This window comes from Marmota marmota, unplaced genomic scaffold (assembly GCF_001458135.2).
Source record: "Marmota marmota marmota unplaced genomic scaffold, marMar, whole genome shotgun sequence".
NCBI lineage: Eukaryota > Metazoa > Chordata > Mammalia > Rodentia > Sciuridae > Marmota > Marmota marmota.
In genome coordinates, this window is record NW_026000142.1 from 23,145,140 (window position 1) to 23,169,378 (window position 24,239).

Below are 24,239 nucleotides of genomic sequence, written 5' to 3' on the forward strand. Positions count from 1 at the left end.
ACTAGCATTACTGAAGGTTTTATATCTGGACAACATAATATTTATTCCCATGTAATTATTTTTATCAAATTTTTTCTGTAGTTGATGATATTATTAAACAAAGAGGAAAATTATAATCATCAGTCTTAGGAAACTTCTCTTTACTTTTTCTGTAAGATTGTTTGGGCCATTTGAATACATTGAGGGATATAAGAAATAACCATATAAGACTTACATTATCTTTATAGTTTTAGAAAAAATTCTTTACACATTGTGTATTTTAAAAAATTTTGTGGGGGGGTTGTTTATAGACACAATACCTTTATTTATTTATATGTGGTGCTGAGGATTGGACCCAGTGCCCCACACGTGCAAGGCGAGTGCTCTACCACTAAGCCAAAATCCCACCCCCTACATTATGTATTTTTGGAGAAGACCAGTGAGAAGACACTGCTCTCTGGTCTTAGTACCAGTAGTTTGTATTTCTACTGAGCAGCTAGATGATTTTTATCTTTGAATTCTGAGCCATGTAATCAGTTCCTTTTTCCTCCTTAAATGACTTTCCTTTTTCCTCCTTAAATGACCTAGTATTAAGCACAGGGAACAGTTTATGGCTCACCTCTTGCAGAACTTAATAAGTTATCATAAGTGAAGTTCATTTCATAAAGGTTTTTTAAAACATTTTTTTCATTTTTGTCATCTTCTTTGCTCTGATTTTATTAATTATTATCCCACTTTGTTGAACTGTATCTAATATTCTTTTTTTAAATGTATATATTGTTTTACTTGTAGAGGGACACACAATATCATTGTTTATTAATTTATTTTTTAGTGGTGCTGAGGATCAAACCAGTGCCTTCACACATTCTAGGCAAGCACCCTGCCATTGAGCTACAACCCCAGCCCCTGTATCTAATATTATTAACTTTTTAAAGTTGTCTTATGTAGATGCTTCTCAACCAAAAATGATGTTACATTCTGGTTACCCATTTTAAGTTTAAAATATCTTAAGTCAAACATGAATTTAATCCACCTAACCTACTGAATATTTTAGCTTAGCCTAGCCTACCTGAAACATGTTCAGAATGTTTACATTAGCCTCCAGTTAGGCAAAGTCATCTAACAAAAAGCCTACTTTATAATTGTGTGGGGTATCTCATGTCATTTATTGAATACCTGTATTTGGCAACAGAGTACAGTGTAGAGTGTCAGTTGTTGTATATAACATTTATCAATTTTGTTTACCTACTTTCTTCCTAATACCTATGATAAAATTGGTTTTAGTTTTGGATTATACAGCTAGTTTTGTATTGTATTATATTGACTGAATTTGTAAATCTTTTTTCCAATATACATATACAAATCTATGTCATTTTGATTCCAGTTGCAGGGGATTTACAGGCATCCAGGAAGTCCTATAGCAGTCATTGTTTATCAGGGATATATTATTTGGCAAATGCTTTTCTATAAGGTAGCCATATCCAATGCCTGAACTCTTATCTTTTTATTTTTAAATTATATTCCCTAGCAGCACATTTTCAACAATAGTAAGCTGTTATAGATTGGTTCTATGCTTCAGTTAGTGAAAATGTTAAAAATCAAAAGAATTATAACAGAAGATAATGTCAGTGTTGTTAGGAAAAAAAATCAGCAAAAGGGTTAATGAGAAATGTTCATAGGGTAGTGTTTCTGTAACATTTCATATATTATCAAGTATCAGTGTTACTTAAACTATTTTGAAAGAATAGAAAATTCAGGAATGTCACAAAATTATCAGCGAATATGTGATGAATACTTTGTAAATTTTGTTGAGGCTACAAAGGAAATAATAACAAAGGAAAATTGTTTGATTTCAGACTACCTAACTTGAGTGACAGCTGTTTAAAATATACACATATTATAGTTTTTCAATATTTTCATTGCAGATTTATTTTAGAGGTAATCCTTATCCTCTGTGTCCAGTATTATACTTTAATATATTTTTGTATTGAAATGAACAGATATACACAAGATAGTACTTAACATATGGTCAGAAAAAGAAAATATAATGACAAACATTAGCCATGAAATTATATGAGTAACCGTTTTGGTTGAGTGAAATAAAGGGTATAGTAGTTTATGGTATCATGTTTCATTTTTTGTACAATTTTGTCTTCTGAAAGTATATGGTTTTTAAAGTAAAACTTTTAGGTTGGGAGTATAGATAAGAGGCACATGCACTAGGTGCTGGGTTTCATCCCCAACACTGGAGGTGGGGAAATGAGGGAACCAACCAGGAGATTTTTTGATAACTTCTTAAAAACAACTACAACATTGTTTTCATTTTTAGGAATCTTATGACATACTAGATTATAGTATGTATAATCCAATGAAAATTTAATTAGTTAAAATGAATTGTTAAAAATTTTTTCTCTTTAGAAAGGCACTATGATTTGAATTATTTTCAGTGCTGTGTGTGTATAATTTTATTTATTAGCTGCCTGAATGTATCTTGATATGTAGTCTATCTATCCAAAGTAGTGCTTCTTTTGGAGTTGGGTCTTGCTATGTTTCCTAGGAGGACCTTGAACTCATGGGTTTAAGTGATCCTCCTGCCTCCACTTCCTGACTGGGAGGTAGCTGAGACTACAAGTATGAGCCACAAAGACTGGCTTTTAAAGAAGTGGTTCTTAAACTGTAGCATGAAAATCACCAGAAAGTACTATTTAACACAGATTTTTTCAGGGTTGCAACTCTAGAGATTCTAATTCAGTAAGTCAGAGATAGGGCCTTTGTGATTGGTATTTTAAACAAGCTCTATAGAGGACTCTGATATAGGTGAATTGCATTTTGAAAACACTATTCTAAACAAGATGCAACAGTAAGTTGAGAAACTTAAAATTTATTTACTTTCAATTCTACTAATACTTACTGACCAGTTAGTATGAATCAGGGACTTTTGGGGGAAAGCACTACATCATAGTTAGTATAGCTATTATTATAGTGTGTGGAATAGACAGTTTTATAGTGTTAGGTAGCCTATAGTTTATTAATATTTTGTTCAATAGCAAAAGAAAAGACAATTTTTTTTTAAGAATTGGGATGAAAACACTGTAGAGTATGTAAATTTGATTTTCTTTACATTTTTATTTGATCTAAGATATTATCAATATTATAGGGAAATACATATCTTTTAGTTGTTCTCTCTTTAATCCATGTACAACACCACATACCCAATCAAAATAACCAGTCTATAGTAAAAGATATGGATCATGTGTAATATTACTGACTTGAATATATGTATCTAATCTCCTGACAGCTCCAAGTGTATTTCTTATTCCTACAGTCTATATTTAATGTGGTCAAAGCCCTCATTTGTTAGCATAAACATTGAAACATTTTTATATTAAATTAAAAAAATTAATTTTCTATCTGTTGCATTATACATCCACAGCTGTCTGAAGGGAAAACAGTTTCTTTATATCCTATCATCCTGTCTGCTGCTTTTTGTTTTCATCCTGAAAAACTGGTGGAGGTGCTTTGTTAGTTTGCCTTGCTTATTACCTCTTAGAAAAATATGACATATCACTTTCATGGAAACAGGGTAAGGAAAATGACCTTAATTCCAGACAGACTCAGCTCTCCTGCTTTATCGTACTTGATGCTTCAGGGTTTGATAGTGGTAGAGAGCTGATGTTGGTGGCAGTGACAGGAATGACAGCCCTTTTTACCACTTGCTGGTGGAAGTACAAAGCTGTCATGCTTGAAAGCCATGGATACAGCTTATTGGGATCTGTAAAAAATGTGTGGCTAGAATGGTAGAGATATGGGTATTGTCACATGTTATTTTATCGTGAGCAAGGTGAAAAATATTATTGTAGTTTGCTTAACTTTTTCTTCTGCAAAATGGATATTCCTTATATGATGATAGCTTTTATATTAGTGCTAAGCCCATTTTCCATTTCTATATCTCAGTACCACTGTGTTCCAAATACCTACGAATTGTTTGGTAATATTTTTATATTTATTCTGTTTATGAGGTAGTATGTGTTATTAGATTTTTAATATGTACAGACTGTCAACTGGAGTGTTTTTGCATTATTTTTAATTGAATTTTGAATTATTGCTCTTTAACAAAAAAAAAATAAGAAAAAGCTCAGAAGAAAACTTAATTTGAAGACTAACCTATGATTCTGTGTTCTATTTGTATTTTTCTAGTAGCTGAACACTTATTTTTACATCTTTTTCAGTTTTATCTGGTTTTTATTATCTCCTGAATTTTCTCTTATATGATTCTGTCTGTGATCCCTTTTTTCTCCCTAATATTTACACGTCAATTCATCTTTAACTTCCTTGAAGTTCATGTGCTTCTTGAGGGGACTTGCTTTCAAAGAATGTACAAAGAGTACAAAGAAGTGCCCATCTCTAAAATGTAAAGAAAATAGTCTCCAAAAATTACCGTATTTCTCATTTTATTTGGAGGAAAGGAACACAGTATTTTATGCCTTTTTCTTACTTTTTTGCCTCCGTCCAAAAAAATGACTTGCTTTATTTGCCAAGAAATATAAACCTTCCTTATATTTTCCAAGGAATCTTGAAGTATAGTTTGAAGCCACTGATTATAATATAAACAGGTTGCATTACTATCTTTTAGATATATTGATGTATTTAAACTTTTTAAATTTAGAAATTATCTTTTTCTCGCCTTTAACAAAGAATTTGGAAGATATATTTATAATAAAGTAAGTGGATGTTCATAATTAATTATTAGGGGGGAATACAAAGGATAATATTTGTATTTTTACCTGTGTATATGTTGGCATTTTTTTACTGTTTATAATTTCTTTAAAATTAAAATTACTGAAAAAGATATGTTTAATGGGAAAATGGAATAAACCAATTGTACAATGTTAAGTATACAACTTAAAATATTCATTTGAAAATTTCATTTTGAAATGAAATCTAGTAACTAAGAACATTCTTTAACAATATTATTTGTTTTACTTTATTATATTTTTCTTCTTTTAAGTTTTCTTTGGAGCTTCTTTATTAAATTTTCTTCTTCTTTTTTTTTCCCCTGTTATGTACTTTATGCAAAGCATAATTAAATAGTTCTTCCTTGAACTATTGAGGATAGTCATTGAGGATAACCTAGTTTCTTATGATCTTCCTTGTGGCTACTATTTTTAGTTTCTTATACCACTTGGCTTTCTAGTCAGTTGGCACACCTTGTTGATTCTGTCTTCATTTGCCTCTCACACAACTGTACACTTGTTTGCCAGTTTGCCATCATTAGTTTTTCTTTTTCTTTTTTTTTTAGTACTAGAGATTTAAACCAGGAGTGCTTTACCACTGAACCATGTTCCCAGCCCTTTTATTTTTTATTTTGAAATAGGATCTCACTAAGTTGCTGAGACTGCAATCCTCCTCTCAGCCTCCAGAGTTGCTAGGATTACAGATGTATGCCACAAGGTCTGGCTATTGTCATCATTTTTTGGCCTACATATCTAGGTGATGGCAGTAACTTTCTGTCTTCTGTGTCTTACATAATCAGCTGTCTCTACATATTGCGTTCGAGTTCTTTTGGAAGCTCATTCTCATTTTGTTATATCTCCTGTTCAGATATCTCTGCTGGCATTTTGGGCCTTCTATCTTATGGCCCCAAGTTAACTTTTTAGATAACTTCTCACTTCTGCTTTCCTTTCCTTCCAAACAACATTTTGCTCTTACCAAAATATTCTTTAGTAGTTTTTCTCAACAATACTTTTGTTTTTATTTTTCTTAAATTCAGTACAATCCTCTTCTTATTAAGAAATTGAATATTCTTTTTATAGCATTTACCACATTCTGTTTCTTCTTTCAGGTGTTTTTATACTTTATAATATGGCTTTGAGCTTCCCCAACCTAAAATTCCAAAATGCTCCAAAATGCAAAGCTTGTTGACCATAAACATGACACTTCAAGGGAAAAATTCTGCTACTTGCTCTCATGTGATGGATTTTAGTTGAAATGCAAGTGCACCGAAAGTATTGTGTAAAATTATCTTAAGGCTATGTGTGTAAAATTTATATGAAATATAAATGAATTTTGTATTTAGGCTTGGGTTCCTCCCACAAGATATGTCTTATGCATATACAAATATTCCAAATCTGAGAAAAATCTGAAGTTTGCATTTCAGGTAAGGGATACTTGACCTGAACTTTGATTATAGATTTCAAGCTTTTGAGGGTAATAACTCTATTTCTGTAATCCAATATTCTGTCATAATACTGCCTTCTATATGTAAGAATTCAAAGGTTAGTTGGATTACAATGCTTAAATTTATAATTATAAAATGTAATAAAATAAAAATATTATTGACTTTGGAAAATAGTCTTGAAATTATTGTAGTTAAATAAAGCCTTACCTTATAAAGGGTCTATTACTTATAATTTTAGATTTTCATCCTTAAGTCTAACAGCATTTAAATGAGGTATCTGATTTTTAATGCCTAGAGAAGTGAGATTTTGCTATAATATTTAGGGAATGAAAAAACAGACCACATGTGTAAAAAATTGACTTACCATGGTTACAAAACCAGAATTATTGTGAATGGCATTTTTTTAAAAAGCATAATTGTAAATAATTTAATTATCATAATAAGTTTGAACATCATTTCTAGGTAGTAGTTGGTAGAATAATAACCTCCTTAAATGAGCAAACAGAAAAAAGAAGGCAGTGAAATTTTCCGTACCTCTTGGAACTCAGGTTAGTTTTTAAAGAAAGAATTCTAATTCTTATCCTTTTGAAAAATTGACTCAATTTGCATATGGAAATTCATATCTGTGTTTCTGATTTATAGCACATGGATATAAAATTAGTTTTAAGAAGTGTATCAAGTTTACTGTTGTCTATATTGCATTTGCTTTTAGAACTTATATTCTAACAGGAAAAAGTTAGCAAAACAAAAAAATGCTTTGTTTTGGGGTAAAATTATTAGTAATAAGGTGAAATTTTTACATACTGGGACAGTGGCCATCCTGAAGAAAGTGAAGTTTCATCTTTTCATAGAATAAACACTTAATAAAAAATAAAAGTTGTCTAAGCTTATTTTCTCATGTATCTCTATATTTGAAAACATTTGTGACTTGTTTTTGAAAGCTGAATTTTTGACACATAAGTATTATCTACATTCACATATTATCGACTCTTTTATTACGTTAAAAAGCTATTAGCAGTTGTCTGATAGGTATGACTTTTCTTTGTTGTAAATCAGTGGATGCACTTTGTATATTTGAAACATCTCTATAGGTGGGCAAAATGCTTGTGAACTGTTTTTATTCCAGTGTCAAGTGCAGAAATAGTAGCTTTTAGGGCAAAGCTATAACAGCGTCGTTTATTTTTTATTTTGTTATTACAGAAGATGAGAATGCATGAAAGCTATTAGGCTAATATATTAGAAATCTGTTTTTATACTTTTTTTTGGCATGCTTATAAACATGAAGATTAAGAGTATTTAAAACACAAAGGAGTTAAGATTTCTTAACATGAAGACTTTAAATATAGTTTTAATTTTTATTAAAAGTATAAAACTAAATATTAAAAGTTTAATTTATACTTGGAAGTTTAAGTATAAAATGCATTTTACATTTACAAATGAAGATATCAGGAGATATTGTGGCAAATATATTTATTGAATAAAGCTTTCCTTAATACTTGTGTCCACGATGTTAGTTTCTCTTCAGGGTTTCAAAAAATAAGTCTTACTTGCTTATGCTACATTTCATCAAATTAAAGCATTTCTCTAATTCCATAAAACGGTAGAAAATACAGCAGAAGGAAACTGGGCCTTTGCCAAGATTTGACATTATGTTAGCATTATTATCAGAAATAAATTGCTATTTAATTTGCTAGTAATCTCAGTGAATTCAAACTATTGCATGGTTCTCATTTTCCAGGGATTAGGGTATTTAGTAAACTAGATTGAATGAACCCCATTTATTTATATAAAAGTGATATATTATTGAATCTACATTTTTAAATGTAAAAATGAACTATTACTTGATTTAGTGGATACAGTGTTAAAAAATAGAATAACCATTGTTTAGCTAACCAATTACAATATAGCAGGTACTTGCCTATTTTATATAACCTATTGCTAACTTTCTCATAGTGATATTAGTTCTCATTGCCAGATTATTACATTACACCAGTTGGAAAATATGTTTGATATGAAATTTCCAATCCTTATCATCTGTAGTTAGAATTGGTAATTTCATATCTTCCTTACATGAATTTAGGATTGGAGAGAAAAATTCATAAAGTTAAATTATGTGTGATGGAGTAGAAAAAGTGAGATTTGTTGTTCCTTAATGATTTTCATTGTGGAAACAATGATATTTTGAAGAACTAGGAGCTATGATTGCTTAAGAACATTGTGTAAATTTGTATTGCTCTAAAGTTGCTATGTATCTAAAATTAGAAACAGGTGGCTTTGTTAGGCTTTCCTACAATGATATAAAAGTCTTTTTTTCTCTTCCTAATAGTTAGATTTGTATAATTAACTTGTTATGCAAACAGAATTGAGTTGAATAAAGTTCAAAAGTAACTTTATTTTAATGCACTGTTTTTCACCAGTATTCTGTGTTTACCTAGAACATTTGGCTTAGAATCAAGCAAAGTGAAGAAGGAAGCTTTGTAGCTTTTTCTTCCTTCCCTTTGTTGTCAGTTCATTTGTACTTTATAGGCATAGTATCCTTGATCTAGGAAATCAGTTTTTTCTTTTTGATAGTAAACTTGAATTTTAAAATTTCCATATGTTGGTGTGCATATATGGGGATGTTTGGTTTTTGGTGTATAAATTTTAAAATACTAATAAATCCTATGATTTTCTACATTCAAAAGAAAGAATGAAGTTTTAACCACACTTCATTATTTTGGATGCATCAAACATTATAGCAAATATACTCTATCAGGAAACATAACCTAGTCGTATAGAAAATCTTGAATTGTTTTGAGCCTATAATTTTTGTTTTTATGTTAAATGCTATTCCAGTTGTCATCGTATAAATATATCTTTATAGTTTGTGGCTTAGAAACAATACACTTCATATATTTTTTTTAAAAAGCAAATACCTGTGTCAGTTACTTTTTAAAGTTATACACTGTTTTAAGGCTATGTATTTATTCTTTAGAAAATATGACTTACATGAATATCTTCTGATGGACATAATATTGACAAAATATACACATGATATTTACTTTAACAAACTGCCATGCAACAAATACATTAAGTAATGAAGAAATTGATTATATATGAGCTAATCTAATTGACATTCACATTGAAAATTTACAACATAACTGTTACTTAAAATGGTTTTTCTTATATTTGGCAGTAAGATCTTTTTTTTTTTTTTACAATTCAAATCTAAAACTCCTCTGAATGTGGATTTGGTGAAAATTATTAGACTTTTCCCTAGTCTGTGACAACCTGAGGTACTAAGCATTTCTCTCTTATTTCACTATCTTCATATGTAATCTTCCTATTTCTTTTAGGATCTATCCAAGAGTTGTGTATTACAGCATTATTAGGCATGGGATCAGCTTCCACAATGGAAACAACTCTTTTTTTCATTTTGCTTTTCAAGACTTTTTGAAATTTTTGTCTAGTGAATGCATATAGTAGAGGATGAAATATAGTAGTTCCATAAGCCATGACTAGAAAACACAATCTTAATTTTACTAAAAGGTCACTTGGGCCTAAACATAAAATAGTGGTATTTAAAACAGAAATTGGTGTCCAACAGAGAAGAAATGTAGAAATAATCAGTAGTGACATTCTGAAGACTCTTTTCTGCCTTTCTCGCCGTTCACGGTGTCGTTTCACAGCTCGCCGGAGGGCAATTATTACAGAAACTGAAGTTCTTACACCAAAGACTACATTTCTCCCACCACTGCTTTGTGACATGTCTGTTGTCTCATGTTGTGTTGTTAGAGAAATCGTCTTTTTCTTTCTTGCTTTCTTCTTCTGCCCTGTTGAAAATCTTGTGCCTATTCGAATATTAAGAGCCTGAAGTATCTTGGTATATGTGATTAACATTACTATAACTGTGAAAAAGAATATTGGGATCTGTACTAGAAGGTGATAATACATTCCAAGTTCAGTGTAGTATTCATTTGTACTGACACACAAAAGTGTCTTGTTTTCCCACGTATTTCCACTTTGAAGACTGAAAAAATTTACTTCCATAAAGGGAATTAAGAATGAGAAAAAAGAAAAAATCCAAATGGATATCATTAACATTACAGCTCTGCCCATCGTCAGAATTCGGTTTGCAGGTTTTACAGAGATGTCATATCTGTCCAAGGTGATAGCAAAAACGTTGATTGCTGTTGAGACACTTGCAAAAGAAACACAAGCCTCATGGAAACAGCAGATGAGAGCTGTGTTACTCTCCAGTGAAAGCAGAAGGATAACTATAGTTAGAGGAATACATCCCACACAAATTATTACATCAAGTACATGAAGATTCATTGTAATAATGTTACTGACAGAGTTGATTAAGTTGGATTTCATGCAGTAAAGTACCAATACGGTGAGGTTGCTGCCAAGTCCCAGCACAATTTCTAACATAAGAAATCCTGTGAGAGACACTTGAAAGCTTAGTGGATATGATAATGCTTGGTACATATTGGTATTGATGTCATCAATGTCATCTCGCACTGTAATGTTAGATTCAGACTGCATGTTGATTTCCAGAATGGGAGAAAAACACATTCTTTTGGAGCAGTTGGCTTTTTCCCTAGAAAGTGAAATAAAATAAACTTTTTGATATTTGGCAACTTAAATGACATATAAAACATGTATTCTTTGTAATCAAAAAACCTTTATTGTGTATTTAGTTTAATTTTCATGTTTGTATGCTATTAATGGAAAATGTACAATTAAGAAACCATCAAGACTGCATTGCTTTGTTATAAAAGGAAATTGCATTCTCCTTTTAGGAATACTTTATGGGGATTGTTCCCCTATATTGCAAAATTACTTAATATACTAAAAGGGTTTTCCTCCTTTGGAAATAAATGAGACATTTATTCTTGAGAGAAGGCATATTTTTGTATATTAAACTATCCAGTATGCAAAACTAAGTTTAGCCTATTTTAAAATTTCATTTTAAAATGTTTTGAGTAGATAGAAAATATATGCTATTTTAATATGCTCTAGCATGATTAGTGTTGGTGTAATCATTCCTGTGAGATTTTAAACGAACAGGGAAAGTGTTCATTTAAAAGGACATATGGTACAGAGCACTGATTTGTTTCAAACTGTCATATCTATTGCTTTTGATAGTCAAAAGTTAACAGTGTGCTAGGGGATATTCGGAGTTATTTACCTACCACAAAAATAGGCAAGTGGCAAGTATTTCACATATCACGGTGAATATGCTCACTGAATTTTTTCAGTGTGCAAACTTAAAAAATTAGAAGACAAGGGACATTAGCCAAAGCAAAAAGCCACAAAGCTTGATAAAAGAGTACTAATCATTCCTATGAATGATTTATTTTGTGACCACACCCTCTTGTATCTTATAGAAAGAGAAAATTGAAATTTAATACATATTAAGAAATAGCCATTTTTGAAGTGGTTTAAAAGAATATATTAGTTGAGTTTATTTGTTTAAACAGCTTTTAAAGTAAAAAATTAAATTCTAAGGAAAAGGAGTATGTAAAACCCATTTTTTGAGGAAGCTTTTAAAGTTGCACATTACCTCTGAAACCTTTTTTATGTATCACCCAGTATTTAATTTTGAAGAAAATTTTGAAAATAAACAAGTTCTTTTGCTAAAATTCATGCAAATCTATATTTTAATACATAGGGGTTTAGAGTAATTTATAAAAATAATACCTGATTTTCTAGGCTGAAATGTCTAATCAACATATTCAAGTTAAAATTGGATATCATAAAACCACCTATAACATTTCAGATACATCATTTTGACTGCAAAATACATTTCAAACATAAAATTATAAAAGTTATTTTCAAGAATTTATGTTACCCTTTTACTTGGTTTACTTTGACAAGTTTTAGAATATAATTTTATTTCTGCATGTTATTTTGGGATAATGTTCCAGAAACAAATGATAATATTAATTTCTTTTGAGTGGTATAAGTATTAATAGAAGCATATTCACGTAAATGAAGATCTTCGCTAACACTGAAATCTTATGAAAATGGAAAATTCTAAGTGTGCCAAGTTTTTTGAACTGACAGATTAAACATCAGGTCTTTGTCACATCAGTTATGTTTACAATTAAATAAAACAGAAATGTTAAGTTTGATGATAATTAAGAAAAATTATCTAATTTCTTTTGTAAATGTTAACCAGTGTGGTGGGGTGCATGCATTTTCTGACCTACCTGTTTGCTGTTGCCTTATGGGCCTTTTGGTTCACTATGGCAAATTTTCACAAATTGATACATGATATCATTGACAGATTTTGACATGAATTTTTACCTGACAGCAGTGAAGTAGCTGTGTTTTATTTCATGTCTTGTAGGAATTCTTTCATTTTCTCTCCAGTACTTCAACTGCATAAATTATGAAATTTAGTTAGCTGATGGATTTCTAAAGAACAGTACATAATATTTGTGTTTGTTTTGCCTTAAAAAGTCACCACCAAGAGAAACTTCCTCAAATGATAGAAATTTCCCTTTGAGGGAATATATGATAGTGTCCCTTTATTTTCCAGAATATGTGAAAACAAAAAAGGAAATGTAAGTTTTCTAGCTTCTAAAATGTATTTAGACATCCTTTTGTTACATTTGTAAATCTTTTTGTACACCAGTCCTCATGGTTTTGAAATTACTTCTTGATCACATAATTTCTTTATATTAAAATCCAGTCCACGTTGTTTTGATGAAAACCATGTGCTATTTAATTTGGTTTGTTTTCATTAGAAGAGGATACATAATTGGTCATAAAGCTCAGATGGAAAAATCCATTAGTCACATCAATTGATACGAATAGCTGAATAGTGTAGAAAACATAAGGTTCATTTTGCTTGTTGGTGAAATTAGTCATTCTCTTTTTTGAGACTCATATTTCATAGTTTCTTCAGGAATCCATAGCTTCCACGATTCTGGTGTGTTAAACTCCCCCTTTAAAAATGCTCACCATTTTTCACCCCAGGCTTTTGTAATCATATTGTGTTTCCTTTTGTAGTTATTATTTGTAGCATCTTCTTAGGATACTGTTGATTTGTTATATTCCAGCAGTAATATAGAGCTATTCCCTGATTTTAACTCCTTAATTTCTTAGGAGAAATATCTTGTAGTTTGTGGTTCAGAGAGCTAGGGAGATTCTCAGTCAGTTGCAGTCTTCACATTGATGGTTGTAAATACTGAATTAGCTGCTATGGGTCCTTGTGAAAAAGAAAACAAATGGTTAAGAAATAGGGTTCTTAACAATTTCTAATTACTTGAAAGTTACTTCAGTTTTTTTTTTTAATTTAAAGCCATATAGTATTTGTTCTCTAAGTAAGGAAACTGTATTGCTAGAGCCATAGCTATATGCATAAAATTAAGTTTCTTGAAATAAAATACTCCCTTGTCCTGGCAGAAATTGTATTACTTAATAGTAGAGTTAAGCATTATAAATATAACCATGAGAGAAAGGCTGTATTTTAAAAGTATTTCTGCTCTCTTCTTAGACGTTAACCAGTATTTTCAGATTATAAACAGTTGTATACTCTAAACATACTGCCATTCCCTTGTCTTTATAATAAATTTAACATATACAGCTGTAAAAAGGTAGCTTGCTTAATTATTAGCACATGGTGTAGATTATAACTCATTAAGATAGATTCCATGATAAGATACTATAAATTTCCATTGATAAATTACTCATGTGGTTGAAATATAAAAGGCAATACCAAAATGTAACTGCAAATTAAATAATTTTCAATGTCCATGCCCAATAATAATGTTAACATAAAATCGAATAATAAATAACAACTAAATGGTTCTTATAAGAAATATAAGCAGTTTTTGGACACCTAAGAAAAACTGTATTGATCACATTAAGAATATTTAGTATGTCTGAGGTGATTTAAAAGCTGATGTCTTTGTAGGTAATTAACAAGACTATTCTTCAATTTAACAGTACATCCTAAAAATTGCATTTAAAATATATCATGTCTTAAATGAAATAGATCTAAAAATTACAAATCTAGCATTGAGTAGAAATAAACACATAAACTTTAAATTTAGACTGAAAATTTTCAAAGCAATTTTACCCCACTATGCCAATTTCAAAAGCAGCTGTATATTGTAAGAAGGAACACATCTTACCTTTGCTAAGGATTTGATAAATTCTTGATGTAGTTGAAGCATTTCCAGTTTTGATTGATTCATTTTGTTCACTTGTTTGTAGAGAACTGGGGGAAGAGGATTATAAACACCTCTTCAGAAATGACCTTAATGAAAATATGTGTCTGTACTGTGCCATTGTTTCAGCAGTACTGCTAATGTATGGAACGTGTAAGGCTGCTTAGAGGCTGCTGCAGTCTCTCACTCTTCCTACTGTGGAATCAATAAGCATCCGAAAATACATAATAAAGTCATTTAACATACTGAAGGCTTCTTGTCTCCAGAGACAACGTTTAGATTCAGTCTTTATAAAAAGGAACTGCACTGCTTTTCAGAGGAAAGCCTGTTCTGAGCAGCTTTTGCAGAATGACAGCCTACCTTGTCGCTTCTCTTCACTGCAGAGAGATGCAGTGCATTCACTAATTTTGATTGGTCAGTTGTATCGAGCTTAAACTGTGCTTCATATGTATAGCCGGGATTTCCCCCCCCACTGTTTTATGTAAGGATGCTTTTTAAAAAGACTGAATTTATAAGTGATTGCATGTTGTTCTTAAATAGAACATGAGTAAATTAGTCTTTTAAAAATCTGTATTCTATTCTGGTTTGTTGGTCACTTATGCCAAACATTAGAAAATGCAGGGAGGCGTGGGTGGGTGGGNGGGTAGGGGGGAGATTTACATAGTAAAAAATATTATATTCTTTTTAAAGCCTTGATAATTGTACTTGTGAATATTTTAGTAGTTATATATGTTTTTGGTTGAGGTTCTTTGTTCTACAAATAGAAACCCACTGCATCTCTACACTGAACCCCATTGAATTTCAACTAGTTTGTATTTAAGTCATTTCTATATATTCCAAATTGTTGTGAACATGTCAAAGTGTTAAATGTTGTCACAATTTCAGTATTCATTCAGCTGTTTCTTCTTTTCATTCATTCAAAATATTAATTGGGTTGATCTAGGGTGATTTTCCCCTAAGATTTTTTAAAAAAATATTCCATTGCTAATAGCACAGTTTTAGTGGTTAAAACTTGAGTCATTTACTTTCACCTTTCATAACTCTTTTACTTAGTAGATATATACTGATCATTTGTTATTAATATTTTATTTCAGTTGGCTAGTTTCTATTTTTTGATGGGGGTACATTTATTAGTGGATTGCAGTTTTGTAAATATTTTATGTAGCTATATGTTAATGTTGGTAAATATATGGGCAAAGGAAGAAGGAAGCTACATGTCCTCATAAATTATAAAACTAAATTATTTTTAGATATGCTTTCAAAATAATAAAACAGTGGTATGAGTATTGAACCAAAATACTAAAATTAAACTTTTATTAAATTTAGAATACATTTTTATTCTCAGTCATGAGGAGGATAAGTATTCTAATTTTAGACTTGAGTTTATATAGAGGCTGGATTCTATATTAATAAAATTGAAGGCATTGCCAATGGTTGAGTTATTAGAATATTAATTGTTACCTATTTCCTTTATTTTAGGAATATTAGTGATCTTCACCTTTCAAAATATTTTATCCTAAGTTTTTAATTTGTCATCAGAGTTATGCTCTTACAGTTTTGAAAAGCAATGTACATTTTTATAATTGTTCAGACTGTGTTTTTTAAAAGGGAATAGCTGATGAGCATATGAATTTTACTTTGCATTTCTACAGAAATTGAGAATGTGAAAATTTTTGTTGTGAGTTTCTAAAATTTTCCCCACCCAAAGCTTTGGGTGACAAGGCTTTGGTAATAATAAAAATGAAAATGTTATATTACTGTTTATGCATTTTGAAAGTTGGGGGAAAGGATCTTTCTACAATGCCAGCCACATTAAGAAATAGCTGATAATCACAAAATATTATTTTAAGCTTAAAACTAAAATCATAGAAAGCATGGTGGTATAAGTTGAAATTTGTATTGGGAACAAAGAAATTTATTAGTATAATGAAAATATAGATATTTTTCTGCCAGAGTTAAGTATTTGGTTAGGTTTATTGTCAGAATATCCCCATGAAATAGGAGAAAATAAGGTACAGAGAAATTTGTTGACTTGAAAAAGTCTAGATAAATTAACCATTAGAGTCAGTGTTAGAACTCTGTAAACCCCACCCTACTAGGTAGCTAGCTCTCTCTCTGGAAAATTATGAAAGTATTGGACTTAAAATTGGATAATCTAGGTTCAGTCACTGATTATTGGTTATATAACATTTGGTGAATCAAGCTTTCTTTGGATCATAGAGTAGCTTTGATTCTTTTTGTTGGAAGCGTATTTCTTTGCTTTGCTTATCTCTTTATGAGACAGTGTTTCCACATTATATTCAAATTATTTCTAAGAAACAAAATCTGAGGTTTCTGTAAGCAGTAATGGTAGCAAAAAATGCTAAGGCCCAGATATTGCTGTTTATCCTGTGACTGTGACTGTAAGTGACTGTGGCTAAAGATGCATAAGATTTCACAAACAATAATTTAAAAAAACGAATTCAATGCTTAGTCTTATTTTATTTCTTTCCAAAAACCAGAAATTTATTTGGTGCTTACAAGTTACTCATATCTTCACAGAATTTTCCTAACATTCCCTGTTTTTAACAAATATGCTATTAGATTGAGAATCAGATTATGTTACTTTCATGAAGAAAATTTATTCAACTTACATATCAGAATTTATAGATTCTTGTTTCCATAGTAACACATTTTCCAAACTTGTGCATTTAGTATGTTTTATATTCATATAGGTAACTGATTTTGAAGAATGCTACAATTGGTAATTTGAATCAAATCTTATATTATAAATAATTTTGTAGATTAATTTTTTACTTAATAAGTTGAGAAAGCACTTTGGCTTTCCCAGTGATAATTAAAAAAAAAATGTGTATCTAATCTCAAAATATAGCTCACTTAAATCCTTTTTCAAAAGTTGTGTTTTTAGTTTTAAATATTTTGATTGCTTGTCTCTTTTAATTCTAAAAAGTCCTGATAATAGGGTCTTTGACTTTTAATTTTATACATTTGTCTTCTTAAATTTGGACAACTGCCACTGTTTACATTGCATTATTCATATCAAAACATTCTTGTCCAGCTTGTGGGTCATTCTGATTCTCTTGAGTGTCTAAGTAAAAAACTCAACTTGATGATATATTGGAATTAACTAAAAGTGCTTTCAAACTGTTTACAAAGTATATAAACAAAAGTAGGGTTTAATTGTGGAAAATCAGTTTTTAAACTGTATTGTTTCCGAAAGGGTGCTTTTTCAATGAATACTTAATGTAGTTAACTCTGAACTCTCTGATACTGGAACCTAGGGAAAACCAATTTAAAAATTTCATGTGGCTTCTCAACTTTAAATTTCTTTCACAATAAATGTTTTATCAGAAAGATAGAAATGGACCATCTGCTGAAACCTTCTTCAAGTGGGGCAAAGCCAAGGTAGTAGAGAGTCAATAACAGTGATGATTCATTATCTATAAGAGAATAATTGAAAACTAATCAAATTGGATAAAGTGCATGCATCAGAATTGAACATTTTTAGGAGATAGAAAATGCCACAAGCTTTTCTTTCCTCTTCTTCCTTACCCCAACTAAGTGGAACAATTAAAATTTTTAATTTTTATTTTTTGCAATATTTATTTGTAGTTGTGTCTTTTGCTAGCATGGCGTACATTACAAAAATAAATATCTGGCATTTCTTTCTGTTTTTTCATTTGAACCTAGATTTTGGATACTGTGACTATTATTATAGTCTATCCTCCCTCTGTTATATTACTGTTGGCATGTCTGGGGCTTTGTCCAAATTATTATTTCACCCCCAATTTTATGCATTACTGTTTTGACTGCTTTTTATCTGTCTTTGTATCCTCTAAATATTAAGCATTTTGCTGAAGTTTCTCCTCTTTTATTTTAATCAAAGAATTATACAAACAGCCATGTTTGTGCTCCTGCTCCCACTGTTTTTTTTCTGTTGTTTCCTTTTCTTTGCATAATTCTTCTACTCTTAATTTCTTTGTTTTGAGGCCAAATCATTTATGAGCTGGATTGTATGTTTAACAAATCTATGTCAAGTCCCCTCTTCTGGGCTGAGTCTTATGCTTGATGAGAGACACAATTGAATGGCTGACTGTAATCTTGTGGATTCAGTAACATCCGTTGTACAACTTGGTTATTCATTTTTATTCATTTGGGAGAATGAATGTATTTTAAGAGTTTACTATTAACCTCTAATGAATGTCATCCCAGGTGACTTTCTGCTAGTTATATTCAGGAATATATCTTCAGTTACTACTACCTTCTAGTTTCCATTTTAGGGCCATGATACCTACAAAAAGTCACATTATTTTGATTGGGATTTTACAGAATTTAGCTACAGATGGATTTTGGGAAAACTGTCAACATTATTGAGTCTTTCAACTTATGGACACAATCTCTCTTTTTTTAATGTTATATATTTGATTTCTTTTATCCATGTTATTTAGGTCTTTTGCTATACATCTTGCATATATTTTGTTAGATTTGTTTCTACTTAATTTCTTTATTGAAATAACACCTAACTTTAAAAATCCAATTGTTTGTTGTTAGTAAATATAATTTCAATTGGTTTTCGTATGTTGACCTTGTAGCCGGCAACTTTGCTAAATTCATTTATTAATCTAAAAACTTTTAATAATGAATTCCAGAGGGTGCGATGGTGTACACCTGTAATCCCAATGGCCTAGGAGGTTGAGACAGGAGGATTGAGAGTTCAAAGCCAGCCTCAGCAAAAGTGAGGCACTAAGCAACTCAGTGAGCCCCCCCATCTCTATAAAATATAAAATAGGGGTAGAGATGTGACTCAGTGGTCATATGAACTCTGAGTTCAATCTCTGGTACAAAAAAAAAAAAAGAATTCTACAATCTTTTTGATGTAAATAATTAATGTCGTGTGTAAATAAAGGTAGTTTGCTTCTTGAAATGTAACACATTATTTTTTTGCTCAGGTGTTAGATTGAATAGGATTGTGTTGGGTGAGATAGTCTTCCTTGAGCCCTAAGCATCCTTGAAAAGTTTGTATTGGGTATGTCAGGAATGCAGACCTGGCTACTATGTTTGTTGTTAGCACCTTTGAGAGATGATATAATAACTCTTCAGAAAAAAGAGCAGATAAAAAAACCTTCTTCTGTTTATTATAAAAAATGACAATTTTTCCAAGCTCATTGTTCTTCAGCTGTGATGGAAACCCACCTAGTATAGAGTGTCCATCAATGCATCTCTGTCAGAAGAACTTAAAGAGGAAGGTGAACTGTCACTGACATGATGCTCATAACTGTTTGCTATATTATGGATAATAAAGTCTTTTGACTCAGCATCTTATATCTTCTATTTTTGTCCATGAAACAGTAACAGGCTAACTAGCTTCATAGCTTGTAAGTAGGGTAAAATCCCAGACCCTTAGCAATTTTTGATATTTTTGGTGACAAGGATGTGATGTTGAAGACATATGGGGCTTCCTGCAAGAGAAAGTATAGGGCTCCTGAGGGCTGGTCTAGGGGATATGAGATAAGTAGTAGCAAATGTTCTTTTTTAATTTGGTGGAGCAGTGTTACGAATTAAATGTAATAGCTGGATTGATGCTTTGTCTGTTGCTCACTTTCTAGGCTGGAGGAGGAAGGAATATTATCACATCAATGAGGCAGCAAGCTTCAGGGCCATAGGCAAAAGGCAGTGTTGTAGCTATTGAATCAAGAGTTTCCAAGAGCTAACATAAAAGGTGTCAGCAATGAGGATGCTGAGCTTTGCATAGACTAAACACATTATAGGTTCATTTGTTGAGTCTGAGTGGGCTACCACTTGAAATTGAATGTAAATGCAGAGCCTTTTTGATACAGTGCTACTGTACTGATTCTTTCTCTCTCCCCTTTGTCTAATCTCAAGTGCTTAAGATAAAACCCAAGTAAGGTAGGGAACCTCAAGGAGGAAAAAGAACATAACTTTTCTAGTTCTGTTGGACAGAGCTGCTCAAGTCATCATCCTACCTGTCCTGTGGTGAAAAGCACAGTAGGTAGAAAGGGAGGCTGAAGGCACTGAGCACTGTAGGGTGGAGCTGCAGCAGCATGCACAGGGTCAAACTAGAGATTCTGAGGCTCAGGCCCTTGCAGGAACTTGGAGTAGAAGAGGGAGGAAGTGAGGAACCCTGGAGTGAGGAGCCAGATCAAAACAAAACCCCTCCTCACTGCCACAGATCTTCCCTGCAGGCTGGCTCCCCCTTCTCCATCATGCCCCACACTTCTGAACAGGAAATAATGTAGTCTCCTGACAGCTATGCCTGTAATTGCTTTTGTGTGTCTGTTAAATTCTTTGATTTCTGTTCCTGCAGGTGGGGGGTAAACACTCAAATACAAAAAGTTGAAGTGTGGGTGGAGACTCTGGGCCTATACTGTTCTGGCTTCCTTTGCTAAATGTCTTATTTGTATTGATGTTTTCACATTTTTATACTAAGAATGCTTATAGATTTAAAACAGATTCTCCCATTCACTGCATTCGTTGCTCTATGTAGCCAGGTGATCCAACAAAAACAATAATATATCATACTAGAAGGAAAGAAAAGAAATCACAGTTTTAGGTAGGGTTTGGTGGCTGCTGGAGGACTTAGACCATTTCCCAGTATAGCAGTGCCACCTGCTTGACCCAGTTACCAAATGCACCCTTAATCTTGAGGCAGGGTCTTCCTCTGTTGCTCAGATTGGCCTCAAACTCCTAGCATGCCTGGCTAAAGGTGTATGTGTGTGTGTGTATGTGTTTTGCTGGAGATTAAACTCAGGCCTCAGGAATGCTGGACAAACCCTTTACTGTTGCTCCCTACTACATACCTACCAAGTATACTTTTTTTGAAAAGTGGATAGTTCTTTGCCAATTACCAATAACTGCTCTTGTTAAGACCCAAGGATGCTTTGAGTTGTCTGGTATAATGTTTCTTTTAGAGCATAAGTTAATGTGGTCTTCATGGTTAACAAAGAAAAAGCCCAGTGGATCTTATTCATCGAATGAAAATAGTTTTTGTAAGGATACACTGGTCTGGACTTAATGTCATTTTGGCTTTTCATGAAGGGGTGGAAGCTACCCCTTTTGGAGGAAAACTTACCTTTCACTTCAACATTTGAAGCAAAGCCACTGACTGGCCCATTGGAACTGAGTCAGGTTACTGATAGTTCAGCTAAGTTGAGAGCTGATGCCGTTGTTCTGTGTCAATGCCAGCTACAGAAAACAGATTGGATGGGATCACTCCATTCTCATAGTTCTTTTGAGTATTCCCTTTGTTTGATCTTATTATTGACTTCCGGTCTATTGGCAATAACTTAACTTCAGGTCTGTGTGTTAGAAGATGGGCAGACAAAACTTTTTCTTTGGGACTTAAAACTATGAAAACAAATTGTATCTGCCACTTACTCACTCTGGCTTACTCATGCTTGCACTTCACAGATTTCCATTTCTACCCGGATCCATTATTGTACTGGATGTTGCAAAACATTCACTCCATTATTGCTGTTGCAACATTACTAATAGATGGGTAACCACTATGTGCTGGGTTTTGGAAATAGATACTTCTCACTGTTCCTCTCAGCTTCCATGTATAAGAAGAATTCCTTTTCCATAGCCAGGGCTAGAGGATTTTCCCCCTTTTGTTTCTTTTCCTAGCTCAAATGGATTTTCAGCAATGTCCAGAGTGAGAGGAATTCTTACCCTTTCCTCATTGATTTTAGGACCACCCCCACCTCTCCTGATCCCTTGCCTTATTAATGTTGGTAGAAAGGATCCAGGCTGGACTCCATGCTTTTCTCTTAGTGGCTGCTCTGTCAAGTCTGCACTATGAGGGAGGTTTTCTTGGGCTTTTCACTTTGTATGTTTTCTTACTGAACTTTTAGTGAGGTTTGTGAAGAAGAACCCTTGAATGGACATGAATTCCCTTTGTTCATGTTCTCTCAATGGGTTCTGTATTATCTTGCTAGTGCACACTCCGGCCTTCAGCAATTCATTAACAATTTTAGTTAGTCTTCTGGGTGTCCTGTAGTGTTTCTCCAGTACTCAAGTGCTCATGCCCAATATGTTCTTCTAGACAACCATCTTTCCTCAGAGTTTGGGTTTCCTTAGCTTTCTGATGATTTCAAATAAAGTTTATATTTGTAGATTATTTTTTCTTGTTCTTTTGTTGTCAGAGTGTAAACTATGTTCTTTACAGCTTTCTACATTCCATGTGGAAACCAGAAAAATAACCTGCTGAGATATTGTTTGGCATTGCATTGAATCTATAGATCTGTTGGTGAACATTCACATCTTTATATTGAGTCTTCTGATCTACAAGCATGGTATATCTGCATTTACTGAGATTGTCTTTAATTTCTCTAATGTAATAAATGTAGCTTTCAGCGTAGTGGTCTCATGCATGTTGTGTCAAATTTGACAATGCTGGACTCATAATATTTTTTGATGCTATTATAAACATTACTATTTTAAAGTATTTAATATTTTTGATTTGAACTGTATGCAAATACTGTTGAATTTAAAAAAAATGTTTTTAGTTGTAGATGAACACACAGTATCTTTATTTATTTTTATGTGGTGCTGAGGATCAAACCCAGTGCCTCACACATGCAAGGCAAGCACTTTACCACTGATCTCTAGCTCCAGCCCACTGTTGAATTTTTTTTTTTTTTTATATTGGACTTAAACCTCATGATCTTGCCAGACTATTTATTAGTTTATTTTATTGATTTCTTATGCTTTTCTTCTTCCCAGTAATTAAATTTGAATAAATAGAGGTTTATAACATCCTTTTCAATCTTTACACTTTGGTTTTTTTTTTTTTTTTTGGCTTGTTTTATTGCCATAGTTAAGATCACAAGTAAAGTGTTTGGTGAGAATGGGCATCATTGCTTTTCTCTAGATCTTTGGATAAAAAACATTCAATCTTTCTCTGTTAGAGTTGACTTTATATACAGATTTTTCATAGATGTCATACTTCATGAGAAGTTTCCTTTTTTTCTTAATTTGTTGAGAATTTTTATCAGGACTGCTTATTTAAAATGTTAAATGATTTTTTTGCATTTACTGGAAGTTCATATGGTTTTTCTTATTTAATCCACTAATTTAGCAAATTATGTTGGTTTGGGGATGTTAAATTAGCTTTGCATTTTGGAAGTAAACTCCATTTTGTCATAACAAATTACCCTTTTAAATATTGCATGATTTCATTTGAAATTATTCTGATAAAATTTTTTTTGCCTATGTGTTCATGATGGCTATTGGTATATCATTTTTCTTTTATTGTAAGGTTTTTGATCTGTATTTAGAAAATGAGTTGAAAAATGTTCCTCTTTCCCTAACTCCTGAAAAAGTTTGTGGAAGAGTAGCATAAGTCCTTCTTTAAATGTTTCATAGAATTCTTGAAAGGAGACATTTGAGCCAGGAGCTTTTATATTGGTTCAAGTTTATAGTTTCCACTGGCTCCTTCCATCTTTTGTGCTGATTTTTACTTTTACTTACATACTTCATAATACATTGTTGTTATGTTAGTTTTAAATATCCAATTCTCTTTTATTTTATTTATTTATATATTTATTTTTCAAATATTATTATTATTATTTTTTTTAGTTTTAGGTGGACACAATATCTTTATTTTATTTTTACGTGGTGCTGAGGATCGAACCCAGTGCCTTGCACATGCCAGGCGAGCACACTACCACTTGAGCCACATCCCCAGCCCCTCCAATTCTCTTTTAAACAAGCCTTAAATATAAAAACTTATTTATTTATTTATTTACTGAGTGCCGGGTTTCTGTTCTCGGGACTAAAAGGCTCAGGGGTCACTCCAGGTAAACTGGGCTAACTGGGCTGTGCAAAATAACCACAGAAGAGACACAAATACCTTTTTCTTTGGGGTCGCTGTGACGGCTCCTCTGACCTTAAGGGTC

General features: G+C 32.0%; 2 protein-coding genes across 7 annotated transcripts in view; one reads left to right on the forward strand and one right to left on the reverse strand.

Moving 5' to 3' along the window:
• Positions 1 to 24,239, forward strand: part of Cog5 (component of oligomeric golgi complex 5) — a 360,858-nt gene that overhangs the window by 64,057 nt on the left and 272,562 nt on the right. The window lies entirely within an intron of this gene.
• Gpr22 (G protein-coupled receptor 22) lies at positions 8,793 to 14,935 on the reverse strand. 2 transcript variants are annotated; one of them, XM_015488344.2, is made up of 3 exons: positions 14,287 to 14,935; positions 12,355 to 13,358; positions 8,793 to 10,739 (listed from the first exon to the last, which is right to left on the reverse strand). In XM_015488344.2, exon 3 carries the CDS (start codon positions 10,712 to 10,714, stop codon positions 9,413 to 9,415), a length of 1,302 nt encoding a protein of 433 aa, XP_015343830.1. In that variant the 5' UTR covers positions 10,715 to 10,739; positions 12,355 to 13,358; positions 14,287 to 14,935; the 3' UTR covers positions 8,793 to 9,412. The 2 variants fall into 2 exon arrangements, with proteins under 2 accessions (XP_015343830.1, XP_015343829.1); XM_015488343.2 differs by having other exon boundaries at positions 12,452 to 13,358; positions 14,287 to 14,933.